Source organism: Eucalyptus grandis, chromosome 9, assembly GCF_016545825.1.
Source record: "Eucalyptus grandis isolate ANBG69807.140 chromosome 9, ASM1654582v1, whole genome shotgun sequence".
NCBI classification, from domain to species: Eukaryota; Viridiplantae; Streptophyta; class Magnoliopsida; order Myrtales; family Myrtaceae; genus Eucalyptus; species Eucalyptus grandis.
The window spans coordinates 12311171-12325759 of record NC_052620.1 but is presented as its reverse complement, the minus strand read 5'-3'; the positions used below and the strand labels follow the sequence as shown (position 1 = coordinate 12325759).

At 39.4% G+C, this 14589-nt stretch overlaps 2 protein-coding genes across 2 annotated transcripts; one reads left to right on the top strand and one right to left on the bottom strand.

Moving 5' to 3' along the window:
* Nucleotides 1-539: 539 nt before the first annotated feature.
* Nucleotides 540-10412, top strand: LOC104418316 (multisite-specific tRNA:(cytosine-C(5))-methyltransferase). The gene is given in 16 exon segments (XM_010029622.3): nucleotides 540-904; nucleotides 984-1072; nucleotides 1503-1570; nucleotides 1670-1785; nucleotides 3170-3236; nucleotides 3362-3410; nucleotides 4244-4329; nucleotides 4475-4740; nucleotides 4824-4879; nucleotides 5346-5431; nucleotides 6543-6635; nucleotides 7423-7717; nucleotides 7950-8461; nucleotides 9528-9681; nucleotides 9684-9761; nucleotides 9842-10412. Coding segments are annotated over 15 exon segments (2190 nt in total). The 5' UTR covers nucleotides 540-904; nucleotides 984-1014; the 3' UTR covers nucleotides 10048-10412.
* A 1370-nt stretch (nucleotides 10413-11782) lies between these two features.
* On the bottom strand, nucleotides 11783-14312 carry LOC104418315 (ras-related protein Rab11A). The gene is made up of 2 exons (XM_010029619.3): nucleotides 13838-14312; nucleotides 11783-12465 (listed from the first exon to the last, which is right to left on the bottom strand). The coding sequence occupies exons 1-2, from the start codon at nucleotides 14068-14070 to the stop codon at nucleotides 12021-12023; spliced, it is 678 nt and encodes a 225-aa protein (XP_010027921.1). The 5' UTR covers nucleotides 14071-14312; the 3' UTR covers nucleotides 11783-12020.
* Nucleotides 14313-14589: the final 277 nt, after the last annotated feature.

Below are 14589 nucleotides of genomic sequence, written 5' to 3'. Positions count from 1 at the left end.
GCAAGTGGGCAATGGCTGCAAGAGATGGCGGACAATGGTGGCGAGTAGTGAGGATGAGTAATGAAAATAGTTTTTATTTATCATTTATACTTTGTAGAAAAAGAAAAAAATTTATACTTCTCATATATATTTTAAATCTATTTTTAAGCTAAAATTTATCTCACAAACAGAAAAATAAATTACATTACCAAACAAATTTTTTTTAAACCTATTTTAAATAATAAATACAAAAATAGAGAAATATAATTATTATTATTCATGCCCTTAATCCATTTAGACTATCTTTGGTCATCTAAATTTTTAACCAAGATAAAACCGTATAACATTAGATATGAAATTCAGGAATTTTAGTGTTATTTTGTCTACTGTCGGGGAGTTAAGGAAAGAACTAATGTGAAGGACAATAATAAAATTTAGGAATTAAACAGATGAGAAAAAAAGTTTAGTATTAAATTACCAAATAATACACAAAATATAGGATTCCCATTCTTGTAATTATCCAAAAGAATTTTGCTAACTCATGCAGGCGCCTTTCTCGGTCGTTTGGGAGAAGCCTCGAAGCCCAAATCCCGCAATGCAGCCTCTCCCCTTCTTCAACCTCAGCCCACCTCCGCCGCTCGCGGCGCCTCGCCGCCACTCCCGGAGCGAGCTCGCGGCCGACGGGGCGTCGCCGCCGCCGCCGCCGGACCAACCGAGGCCGGAGACGGTGGACGGTCGCCGAGGAAGAAGACCGAGCGGAGGACGGCCCCAGCGAACGCGGTTCGAGCGCCGGCGGGGGAGCGTCTCGACCCGTCCGACATCGGGCGGCGTCGGCGGCGGCTCCGGCGACGAAAGCGACGGCGACGGCGCTCCTCCTTGGCGGCTTTCCTTCGTTCAGAACCGCGCGTTCGAGGAGTACTACAGAGTTCGTCTCTCCGTTCCGTCCTTCGAGTGGAATGCGAGTTGATGTATCTCCAAGACTCATCGTGCTCGTGTGGTTTCAGGAGCAAGGGATAGTTCCGGCAGAGGAGTGGGATGCGTTCATGGAGTATCTCCGGAAGCCGTTGCCGGCTACCTTTAGAATCAATTCTTGGTGATTGTCTGATGCTCTCCCGCCTGTTAACTTGAATGAATTCAACTGTTTAGCCACGCCTTTTGTCTATCTGTAGCTTCAACAGGGACTGTGGAACTATCTTTCTTATGAGTTTGTAAGATAGTCTGGTTTTGACATTCCGGGATCATGGCATTATGCCACTTCATGCATTGTGTTAACTAGGATATGAGATGTCTGATAGCAATTAGCTATTCAGTGCTTCATTGTTGGCTGTCCTTTCCTTTGGTTCTTTGGGATCAAATTGGACAATAAAAACCGATTTTTTTCTTTGTTTTGAGACGTGATCTCTCCGATTTGTCTGTTTCACTTGTTTTTGCTCGAACTGATTTCGTATTATGTCAATGTGATATGGTAAATTCTTTGCTGTGAGATTTGTTATCCATTTTTATCAGCCTGCTTCCTTTTGCAGTAGCCGGTTCTGTTTCGATATCCGGTCTCAGTTGGAGAGTGAATTCTCGAATAATCTTCAAAGCAGAGGTAACTGCATTGACCAGCAAAAACGTTATGCTGCCCTTTTGACTATATTGGCCTTTTTCCTTCTATTTTCTACTTACCTTTTTCCATTTTTTCTCCCAGTTCATTGATGGAAATGAAGTGGAGGCTGTCAAACCATTGCCTTGGTATCCTGACAATCTGGCATGGCAATCAAATTTTTGTCGGAAGCAATTGAGGAAGAACCCAAATCTCGAAAGGTAATCTGTTATAGTGAGAATCGAAATAAGTAGAAATAAAGGTGTCTGAGGTGCAATAAATTATACACTCACCCAGGAATTGACATGGCAGAGCATGTGCCGACCATTTTCTCATATTCAGATCATCAATAGAGGAGATTCTCAGTGCTTGTTCTCTATCCATGATTTACTTTAAATTAGTGTAAATCTTAGTGATCCCAGGACTTCCCCTAATCATCAAGTTTAGTTTAGCAGTCTTTGCATCTTTGATGCCTGTCCAGGAGTATAAACATGTTAGGTTTACCTTTCTCTGCTGATGGAGCTCATTGGAATTTTGAAAACCTATTCTTATATATCTGTCTTGACATTTCATTGGTAAAGTGCCGCCTGGTGAAAATGTATCCAAATTGCAGCAGCACAAGAAGTAGAAATTCATGGTTCTCTCATAAGTATGTGCATTAAAAAAAGCCTGTTTAATATTAGACATTATCGTCTTGTGATAGTTGTCCTCTTTTTAGTGGTAAATCTTTTCTAAATGAAATATTCAATCTACCAATTTTTAGGCCAAACAACTTGGAAACAACAAAACCACATCTTTGTTGGTGCTGGCTTCTAGAGCTTGTTAGCTTCTAGCTCATAGCTTTTGGAACAGTAGCTATTTTGTCTTGCAATGTGCTTTAAATGTGGTTGCTATATGTGCTTTCTGGCATATGTTCAAAGGCATTCTAATTTAAATTATTAAAGTGAGAGATTTAATACCTTTGTCAATATATGAAGGAAGTCTCAAAGCCATTAAAGCCACTGCTCCAAAAGCACTTATGAGGTGCTTTCTATGAGCTGTTTGTGGAGTGCTGTGGCTTCTATTGTATTATGGATCTTAAGGCACTGTGACTTTTGAACTGCTGCCAAAAACCTTATTAGTCTGGTCTTCTAAGGTCACCTTCTTCTGATCAATCTCTGTATTGCACACATCGTGCTTTTGTTCTGTGGATGATCCCTTCACCTATCTCGGCATCTTCATTTAGAAGGAAGAAAAGACACCAAATTGCTTGGAATTTGGTGTTTTCTTAGTCTCCAAAACTCATTATTCATTCATTTTTAGCTCCTTTTTAATTGAATTTGCACGTAATATTCCCAGTTTCGGCCTTCTTGAGTTAAAAGTCTTGACCTTGGATATTAAAGTTTATGTTGTATATTCAACTTTGCATTCGGTCCTGCTCTACTTTCATTCAAATCTTTTCTGTCATAGAAACATCTTATGTTCTCCTTCTCTAGCTAAAGTACTTGATCTGGAATTGTCACTTGCATCTGTCATGATATTACAAGTTCAGTTACTTATATCCCCATTATGAATGGACTCAGAATATTGGGAATTTCAGTTGCAGTTTTCTCTGTCAAATGACAGGTTTCATGAGTTCTTAAAGCTAGAAAACGAAATTGGAAACATCACTCGACAGGAGGCAGTCAGCATGGTAAGTTTTCAGAAGTTTTCCAGTTTTAGTTATTCTTGTTATCGTTCTTAGCCTTTCTTGTTTTCCTTTTTGCTTGCTTTTGTTTGGGATTTTAAAATGTAAAGTTTTGCATTCATATTCTGCAGGTACCTCCTCTTTTGCTGGATATATTGCCAGAGCATTTCGTACTTGACAGTGAGTGATCTACACTGCATAGATTGATTTCATACTCCCTCCATCCACTGACTTTTCTTCCAAATATTGATATAGGTGTTGAAAAAAGAAAACCAAAACCCATAAAGCCCAATCAGACTGCACTGAACTCGATTGATAATTTGGATTTGTTTGGTTTATTGGTTTCGTTTGGGGTGGAGAATAATTTGAACAGGATGTAAATTTGGCTCTGACTTGCTGTTTTACAAATCCAAAAAAACCTAACCAAACCGATAACCTTGTTAAGTGATTGCAGTTAATATATAAAGATCAATAAGCAATACAACTATGCAATCTCTCAGACTTGAAGATTGAAAAACTTTTTAAACCTCATTTTGAATTCAAATTGCATCGCCCACTTCCTCCCTAGCTTGTTACACCCGCGAGAGAGCCTAAGACAAAATCTAGTACTTTATATGCTTTTGTTGTTTAGCCATGTCAATTTTTTTCATTTTATATTGTTTATCATTACTTTGTCATTCCTTCACAGTTTATAGATTCTTCATCTTTAAATCTTGTACTGCTTTATTTTCAATGGTTATAGGAGGAAGCATTTTTATGTAGGCTAGGTGTGTCAAAAGAGCTTCTACAGGGTCCTTTAACGTCATCTTGAATGGGAGGTTTTGAAAGGGAAATCAAAGTATTTTCTTCTGTAGGAGAGGAAGGCATATGTAAGGCACAAAGATGAAATGTTTAAAGCAACATGTACTTTGGTACCCGCAAAAGAAAATATTTTAAGGGATAAATTATTCTAAAGCATTTTGATAATGGGCCAAACCTGACTCTTTCTGATAACTTCTACTAATTCTATGCAGTGTGTGCTGCACCTGGCTCAAAAACTTACCAAATGCTTGAAATTTTGAATCAGTCCACCAACTCAAGATTACTACCTGAGGGGCTGGTAGGCTTCCTTACAACATGGTGTCTTACACTCTCGTAGAACCTGGTAGTCTGCAGTAATTTCTGTTCTCATCTGTTCTAAACTGCATGCTGATAGCTTAAAACTTAAGACTTGATTTCAATGTTGTCTGTGTTCTTTTTGTTAGATCGTGGCAAATGATGTTGGTTTCAAAAGATCTGATGTTCTCATTCACAAAATGAAAAGAATGTGCACTGCCAACTTAATGGTGACAAACCATGAAGCTCAAAATTTCCCAGGCTGCCTTGCAAGCATAAGTCATTCTAATGCTTCTGAAAAGGCAAGCCTATCAGATCAGGAAATCAGTCAAATTTTATTTGATCGTGTTCTATGTGATGTGCCATGCAGTGGAGATGGTACTCTTAGGAAAGCTCCAAATTTATGGTGGAGATGGTATATATTTGGGCTTCAGGTTCATTAACGTTCTGTCTCCTAGTTTCTTACAGCTTGTTAAAATCCTTTCTGCGGTCCTGCAGGAAGGCAGGAATTGCTAATGGACTTCATGGCCTACAGGTGCAGATAGCTATGCGAGGTAATGCAGTAGGAAACTTGATATTTAATGCCATTCTTTCCTTCTGTCAATCTTCTTATTTAATGGTATTTTATAATGTTGTTTCAATGTGCTTAGCGATCCTAAGATTTTTTTTTTCTCCCTCTTTGTGGTTTCTATTAGATTCTTTCACTGTTGCTCATCTCCAGAGAATTTTCTGTTTGTCATGTAGGCGTCTGTAAAATTTTTCATCTGGAAGTCGAAATTCCCTCTGAATTATTTAGTGGAAGGTCTATATGCAAGATTATCTTTTGTAAATCGTGTTGGATCTGCTTTATTTCTAGAGTAAAATATAATATATATCTTTGATATACCGGGTTATTCTGGTTTTTATGGTCTTGTTTCTTTACTGACATGTTCCTTCTTGGACAAGTTCCTAGAATTTTATTATTATTTTTTCCTCGTAAATGCCAAATCCTGTCAAGTTTACTTATATTGGTTGTGCCAGGAATATCGTTACTTAAAGTCGGTGGCCGTATGGTCTACTCAACCTGCTCCATGAATCCGGTTGAGAATGAGGCAGTGGTTGCAGAGGTAGTGTCTCATTCTGGGAAAGAGTCAAATTTTCAAAACCAAAAATCTTTCTTGTTGACATTCTTTATATTTAAGAATTATTCTGTTTTCAGTATTACCATTTTGATTTTCGAATGTCTGGTTTTTTTGTCTTATAATGATCAACTATGGTAATAGTTATGTAGAACTTTCTCTCAAGTATGTCTTCAACTACGATTCAAGGAAACACCTGTGCTTGGACTCAAATTATATTGTTTCTACTAAATTACTTGACCGTAACCTCTTCAGTGGCTCTTAAGGTTAGGTTCATCCATCTTAAAGTGGCATTGGCTTCCCAGAAAAATATGGTATACTACATGAAGCTCATTTATAGGTTATACATTCTCATGGCCATAAATGAGCTTGGACACAGTGACTTAGTGGATTTAAGCTGAGAGTCCATGTGCATAAGGGCCTTTACACTGCCCAAACTTGTGATAGTAGCTACTTCTACTTAGAAACTTGAAATCTGACTTTATGCTTGAGCAAAGGGTGTGAGCAGTCAGGAAGCCATAGTAGATGCCCTCATTGCAAGTTTAACTAAGGATGAATATAAATTGTACAGTAGCATTCGAAACTAATTTTCAGGTGCCGTTGTTATTGCCTAACATGGCCCAACTTTGAAGTTTAACTACTCAGCATGCTTCCTTTTATAGAGCGTGAGTTTTCCTAACATATGAGGGTTCCTTGCATGTCCTAGCTTCCAGTTTTTTATGGGGAGCTGTAATGTGGTAGAGATGCCCTTGAAGTTGGGAGGTGCTCTACCTATTTATAATGCAGGGATCCAGCTTGACTATTTTTATAGATGATCCATCATCTTCCCATTTCACCTAACCCTAAGAGGAACGGTTGCTTCCCTGCATATAGACAAAGGAATGTTTCTACCTCTCAGGCCTCATTATTCTATCCCTGATTGTGCTATCCCGCAACATGTGCCTTTTTGCTTTCCCTATTTCTTGTGCTCTGCTTATATGGGTTGTGTCTTTTGATCGATGAGCACTTAACCAATTAATTGTCTTTCGTGTTGCTGGTATTTGTGTAAGCACTTTTCCTTTCAAAAGGTGCGATCTTATTTTCGTCTCCTTTGTTGAAGATCCTAAGAAGGTGTGGAGACTCAGTTGAACTTGTTGATGTTTCCAGTGAGCTCCCCCAGCTTGTTCGCCGCCCTGGCCTTCGAAAATGGAAGGTTAGGTGTTACCATCGGACTTTATTTGTTTGTATGCTATAGGTGTAGAATCTGCATTTTGACTGTGTTACTTTGTTTGTCTCAAAAGATTTCTGGTGGTTTAAAAAAATGTTAAAGTGATCAATAGATAAGTTTTTTTAGTTCAGATCTTTTGACGACTGATGATTGTGCAAATTTGCTATTCTCATAGCTTGTGAATATGTAGCATAGATATTGGATGTGCATTCATCTTTGGCTGTTAATGAAGAATGTTTATGTTGTTAACAGGATGTATATTGCATCCAAATAAGCATTAAGAGAGAATAAATGCCCGCTCAGAATCTTCTTAGCAGAAGAAGCGTATTTGGTCAAGTTTCACTACATGAGATTGCTTAATATTGGAGTAGTTTGTGCCATAATCTGCTATCTGTTCCAGGTTGTTGGAACCTAGCTGGAATTTATAATTGATTCAATCAACAAGAGAGACTATTTTGAAGAAGTGATGACTAAGAGAAACAATTGAGAAGGGAGGATCTTTACTTTGAGTTGACATGATATCTAACTTGTATGAAGTGCAGAGAAAAGCATATTTATGCATTGTTTGAAATTTTCACTCTAATCTTTGTCCCACTTGATTAAAAGAAATCTTGTGAACTAGTTAATGTACCGGGCAATCTTAGTGTAGTTTTAGGCTTTGACATCCAATAATGTCCATTTAGCCAAACATTTAAAGTTATTGTGGTGGGGCAGTTATAGGAGCAAGTTTTTCACTTCCATGGATTTTCATATATTTTGCTTTGGATTGCAGGTACGTGACAAGTTCTCTTGGTTTTATTCCTTCCCAGATGTTCCTGAAACTCGCAGGGGTGGAGTTGCTTCCAGTATGTTTCCTTCTGGTAGAACACAAATGGAAGAGGCAATTGAACGAGAGTTTAACAACATCAAAATTTCTAAAAATGGGTTTCGGCAGCTGGAGAATTACCTCACCACTGATACTGAAATTTCTGATTTTCCTTTAGAACGCTGTATGAGAATAATGCCTCATGATCAGAATGGTGGTGCCTTCTTCATTGCTGTCTTCCAAAAACTTGCTGCCTCACCAGGTAATTGTACTATATTAAAGAAAGCTATTAATTTTAGGAATAGCTAAATTTAAATACTTGATCATAGCATCATATAATAGTTGCCTCTCTAAGTTTCTGATGTCATTCAGACATCTTCAATGGGCTTCTGAAGCTGATAGCCTACCCTTGTTAGCTGATCTGTTTGTTGATTCTTAAGAAAAAATAAGTGTTTCTTTGATGTACCTCTTAAGCTCATTTTTTTTTTCTGCAGCTATGCATGTAGAAGCAACAAGTTCACAGGGAACACTATTCACTGAAAGCACTGAGCAGCTAAAAAAATTTCCAGATCAGGTCCTTCGAGAGAGCTTGCAGCTTGAAATATTTCCAAAATCAGTTTTGGAGACTGATTTCACTGATTGCCCTGATAAGTCTGCTCTCAAGTCTGGCCATTGCCATACTTGCACAGAGCAGAACCCTCTGAAGATCAAGGGTCCTTGTGACCAAGAAAAAGCAGAAGATAAAGGAATGTTCCAGAATAAAAGCAAGTGGAATGGAGTCGATCCGGTTGTTTTCTTGAAAGATGAAGCCGTTATCAACAGTATCAGGACATTTTATGGCATTGATGAATCATTCCCATTGAGTGGCCACCTTGTGACAAGAAATGCTGAGTCTGACCTTGTGAAGAGAATTTACTATGTTTCTAAGTCAGTCAAGGATCTTCTGGAATTAAACTTTCAAGTCGGGCAGCAACTCAAGATAACCTATGTAGGCCAGAAAATGTTTGTAAGTATCTACTTTTTGTTCTCCATCTATTCCTTAATCCGTCTGCAGTTTTTCCTTATATCATGTCATGAAAGCAGGTCATTTAGGTGGCTTTACAGCTTGATACACAGTGGTCACCTTGAGGGGTCTACTCCGGATAAAACTCATCTTATTACCTCTAAAGACTGTTTTAAATTTACTTCAAGGTATCCACCGAGTAATAAGTGGTATCTGGCCGGGTTTCTGTTCTCTCTTATCTCCAGTGGAGAATGGAAAATGAAGTAGAGAACACGCTTCTTGGGGATTTCGAAACTATTTTAATGGAAAAGGGTTCACTTTTACTGGCTTTGTATTGGAATGCATCTGAAACCTGTTTTCCATGTGTTCTTATGATCTTAAGAGACCAAAATGAACAGCGATCTTATAACTTATATGACCAAGCCTCTGTCATCTGTATGATCCCACTTCCTCTTTGTGCCGTGCATGTCTACTATCCCAATACAGACTGTGAGACCAAACTTACACATAAAAACCCCAATTGTATGGATAATTTTGATGACGAACTCAGCAGTAAGAAACTGGAAATCAGAAATTAGTGGGATCAGCCTTTTCATTTTTATGTTGTCGTCATCTTCATTTTCAAATAGAATGTCCATGATTCAGGTACCAAATATGTTTGGAGGAAAACAGAAACTGAAGAATTATTGAGAGAAGATCTTGATTTTCATTTTACATTTTTTATGATGTTCATTTTCGAAAAGTATGTTCATAATACTTTTACCTAATCTGTTTGAGGAAATCAGACATGAAAACTGAATTTTTTCTGCATGAAAACTCGATCAGATGGAACCTTTCTGTTTTCTGTTTCCTTTTGGTTTATGAGTTTTGTGGTGATGTTGAATTAGCAGATGTCTCTTCTTCCAATATGATTTGCGTATGTGCTTAGTGTCATGCAACATTGCCATTGGTTGAGTCTCTTTTGAATCTGTACTTGTACGTCAAGCTACTTGCTTGGCAACAAACAGAAGCCAAAACTAAGTACCTGTATTTCCGGAAACATAAATTTGATTTTTTCTTTAAATTACAGGAGAGAAAGAAGTCAAAAGAAGATCCTTCTGCTGCATGCGTATTCCGGATATCTTCTGAAGGATTGCCTATTATTCTCCCACACATCACTAAACAAATTCTTCATGCTTCGCCCACAGACTTCAGGCATCTTTTGCTCTATAAGAGCAGAAAATTCGCAATTTTGTCAATGTTGAGTTTGGGGAGAAGGCATCAAAGCTAAAGCCGGGTTGCTGCGTGATCATCCTGAGCAAAGGTCAGTAGAATCAATTTAGCGTTCATGCTTTAGTTTTCAAAATGTCCATATACAGTATTTGAACATTCCATTTCATGCAGATGGTGAATCGCCATTCAGTGACAATCGGGTGGATGAATCGACAGTAGCAATTTCATGCTGGAAGGGTAAGGTCTGTTTGAATGTGATGGCCAGTGATGATGACTGCCAGGAACTTCTACAAAGGCTTCGACTGTGTGAAGGGACTGGAAAAGAATCTCCTCTACATGTTAACAAGCCTTCTGAAAATTCAGATGGAGAAATGTAAGAAAGATCCAAAGATGATCGAAGATATTGGATATGCCAGAATCAGAACTGTCTGCCGAGTAACTTGAACTCATGGACCGTCTACTCTGGTTCTGCTCATTTTTGTCCTGCCTATCAATCACACAAGGTCAGTTCTGGTGAGATATATCATTATCATTTTACTTCTCTAGCCACCAGGCCCATGATTTTTTTGAGTTGGATATGATTTATTGATAATTTGACTCCCTATAAAGGATACATCATAACTAATCTCGTCTTTATTTAAAAGTTACGTCTCGTCAGTTGGCCTGTCATGTCTGTTCTGTTTTTTTCTGATGCCTCCGCACTCTGCTTCTGAGGCAATAGCAAGAAATGTCCTTTTAACCCTCTTTTCGATTTTCATAGGCGTGCCCTGTTGTTACTGGAATCAAGCAAAAGGATAAACAAAAAAGACAGAAGTGGTGTTGGCTTGGCCGTTTGGATTTCATGTGAACTGCCTTGGCAGATTGTTAGTATTATGGGAAATAGAAAGCGATAGTTCCGTTTTCATGACACGGAGCTTCAGAAAGAATTTTAGAGAGCAAAACTTCAAAGTAGTATTTTTGAAATAACTTTCTTCCCTTCCACAGGAGACTAGAAAAGAGAGTAAATGAACAAACGGTAGGTTTTGTAGACTGAAAAACGAGAACACACGGTAGGTTTCGATTTTTAAGATACATTTGTTATCATGCTAACTATATAGACTGAAGCAAAACATTTAACCTACACATGGAGAATGGGCAAAATTCTAAAAAAAAAAAAAAAAAAAAAATTGGCCCAATTTTTGTTTCCAAAAGTTGTGAGAGACTCGGGTTCTAGCTGGTAGAACATAAGATGTCCAATTCGAGAATTGGCAGTCACTTATTCAAATCCACAAGCTATGTGCAAATTGCTATGAGTCGGAGCATTTGCTTGGGCAAAAACCCCGGACTTGGTAGTTTATGAGGCTTGTAAATAACCTGAGTTTTCAGTTCCTAATTCCTGGGGCCTCTCTATGTTCTTGACCTAAGGTTTTGAGAGCACATTGTCAAAACGGTACTTGGACAATGAGAATTTCGCTTGGGGCCAAAACAATCATTTAATATTTTGTGCGTGGGTTTTGGTAGTAATTTGTAGTTAGCGGGTGGTGGGAAACATCGGTGAAAATTGCCTCGCTTTATGACGAACTGGAACAGGATCTAACCTATAGCATCCTACCACACTCCCGAGAAACCTGTCTTTAATTGTCACGCGTGACGTAGCCATCTACCATTGTGAATAATGAAGAATGATGTGAAATTCCAAATCGACAGCTCACCCGCACTTCCTTTATATGTGTGTTGTACCGACACTTGAGACTGAGATTCAACTTCCTTGGCCCGAAACGATGCATTATTAACTGTTGCGTACGGCGTTTTAGTGATGATTTCGACGTAACGCAACCACCCGGCATCGTCTAAGAAAAGTTATTAAATTTGCCGCTCGTGTGACGCCAGCTTTCGAGACACCAAACAAACAATCATGAAGCGAGATAGAGACCTTAATTTGTCCGGTAGCTTAGCAAAGTTAATGATCATCTCAAACCCGCAATCTCTCTTCGTCAAAATTGAAGATGTCAATTTACCTAAATCAAAAGCATCCCAAACTTTCTAAGGTAGCTGCTCTAGAAGTTGTATTGGTGGTCATACTCCATGCCCAGCAGGCACCAGCAATCCATCACAACGTCAAGTCACCTAAAGGGCCAAAATGGCAAATTGCATGAAATATAACTTCCGAAGCCAAAAATCATTCAATGAATATGCACCCCAGTTAGGTCTATTGTGTCTGTGACCTCACGAAACACACTATTACAATCAGCAGTATAACCCCACCACTCTTCTAATATGTAGATATACATAGAATATAAAGCAGCACACATGACAAATCTGAGGAAAAATTGCTAGAGCATAAGAGGAAAATCACGTCGAAGTGCATGCATTATGTTCCGCAACACATTTTGTTCTTGGCTGGGATTTCTTGGGCAGGACCCGGGATGATGATCTTTTTGCCAGCCAAAGATGCAGGATTGCCATTAGTTTGGCTCTCTCCAGCAACTAGGCTCTTCTTGTTGACGATGTTGAATATCTCGGTCAAGACAGTCAAGAATGCGCTCTCGACATTGGTAGAATCCAATGCAGAGGTCTCCAAGAAGAAGAGCCCTTCCTTCTGGGCAAATTCTTTGGCGTCCTCAGTGGGCACCGCACGTTGGTTCTCGAGATCGGTTTTGTTACCGACCAGAATGATGACGATGTTCTTGTCAGCATGGCTACGCAGCTCTTCCAACCAGCGAGGTATGTGATCAAAGCTCTGCCGTCTGGTAATGTCATAAACAAGCATTGCCCCCACCGCACCCCTATAATATGCACTCGTAACAGCTCTGTATCTGCTCGTTACCCACAAAAGAAAGATTTGATCAGCAGAAGAATATTTTCGCTTTAGTGCGCATAATTAACAATGGGAAGAAGTTATTGAGTGCCAGCTCTAACAGAGTACTGCAAGATAAAAAGAGTCTTCCCCTCAGTTCCAATGGCTATTATGATTACCAAAGAAAAAAGAAACGTAGCTCCATCTTCAATATTTATTCGGTCTTCAAGTCTTGATACTTGGGGAAGGCATTGGGTGATTTTGAAGCTTGAAAACCTTGTTTGGAGACTAACTTGACATTTGGTAATCTATATGCCTTTTGCATAAGTATCATAAAAACATTGATAGGAGAGTCTTCTATGGGACGCATACACAACTTGTCATGGTCAAATAGCATCACACACTCAATCAAGCATCCTCCTTTAAGGAAGATGCGGATCACATATCAAGTAAATGTTTAGTTTGCAAATTGAAACAGCATCTCAGAATGACTTTAGCAGAAAGACAGGGAACTAATGGCTATCAAGTACTAATTCAAGAAAACAAAGCACCCAAGAAACGCACACAAAATTTCTGAATTCTACCATGTGCACTAGCATATAATACTTCAAAATTGCATCTTTTGCCAAAGAAAAATGTCACCAAATGACAGCTAGACTGTGCTGTACACTAGCTATAAATAGATATATTATCACATTTGCCGTATTTGTTCGCCTTTCCAGTTATTTACCACCTCTATGCAATGTCTGTCTTTCAACAAAACAGGGGCATCGTGCACCATTGGACATTTAAGCAGCCTTGAAAAAAATTAAATAATTATTACTATGGGGCGGGAAAGAGAAAGCTCATCCAAACAGCCTCCCCTGCCATCCACTCGTTTAAGTTACCACTCTCTGATCTCGACAGAGAAAACATATGAATCTACAAGCGAACGCACGCCTCCCTGGACATCCATCTAACATTTCTTCGCATTCATTTCTGCAAACTTACAAAATGACTGCACCAGCACCACCAGTTAAGCTGTTCGGACGAATCCACTCATGAACTAAGGACAACAGCTTCAAGCTGGCCATAGATTACGCTTCACTTCCATAAATTATTCAAAACTGAGATGTATAGGAAAAAACACTTCGATCCCACAACACCCGTTTAGCAATAGTACACTCAGAGACTCTCAGCAGACCAACCTGATGCGTTACCCTGAAACTTGCTCTCCCGCATCATTCATCATCAAAAAGCAGCCGAACTATCAGACAAAAGGCAACCCATCAACCCCAAGATTCACGAGCCTCTAAAGCCCGCGCATTCCCCACTCAGATCTCATTCAAATCAAGATCCGGCGACCACAGACAGAACCCACCGAAGAGAGGAAGAGGGGGAAAGAGGATCACCGTTCTTGGCCGGCGGTGTCCCAGATCTGGGCCTTGACGCTCTTGTGCTGGATGACGAGGGTCCGGGTCTGGAACTCGACGCCGATGGTGGCCTTGGAGTCGAGGCTGAACTCGTTGCGGGCGAAGCGGGAGAGTATCTGGGACTTCCCGACGGCGGAGTCCCCGATCAGGACCACCTTGAAGACGTAGTCGATCTTCTGGTTCCCGTCCCCGTAGCCTCCTCCGCTCGCCATTGCCCACGACCGACCCACGACTCAAGCTCGCGTCTTTTCTCTCTCTACTGTCACCACGTCACTTCTCTCTCTCTCTCTCTCTGTCTTTCTCTCTCTACTGTGGAGATCTCGGAGGGTAGAGAGAGAAACAGGGACAGGGACAGGGACAGAGACGAGCGTGTTGATGGGGAAGGGGAAAGAAGGAGAGAGCAGCAGCAGCGTCTGTTCGGTGAGAGGTTGAAGATGATTAGACTTCAATGACCCGATAACTGCGGGCGGGTGGATTTTTTTTCCTTCCTTTTTCAATGATGATTTTCGACCCGAATTGACGCAACTTCAAACGTCTGTAAAAATAAAATTTTAATATTATAAAAAACTCTAAATTAATATATTTATAATAATTTTACTTTAAATAATTTTTTTATAGTAAAAAATCTCAATTTGATATATTTATGATAAATTTATCTATTTTTAATTTTTGTTAAATAGAGAATAAAATGTTAAATTTGTACATTCGTTAACTATTATATATTATCTAAA

Excerpts from the sequence above, each read along its gene's own strand:
- LOC104418315 (XM_010029619.3), bottom strand. The coding sequence starts at position 14,070 with ATGGCGAGCGGAGGAGGCTACGGGGACGGGAACCAGAAGATCGACTAC. Across the intron at positions 12,466-13,837 it reads GACACCGCCGGCCAAGAACG|ATACAGAGCTGTTACGAGTG; the intron begins GTGATCCTCTTT and ends GGTAACGAGCAG.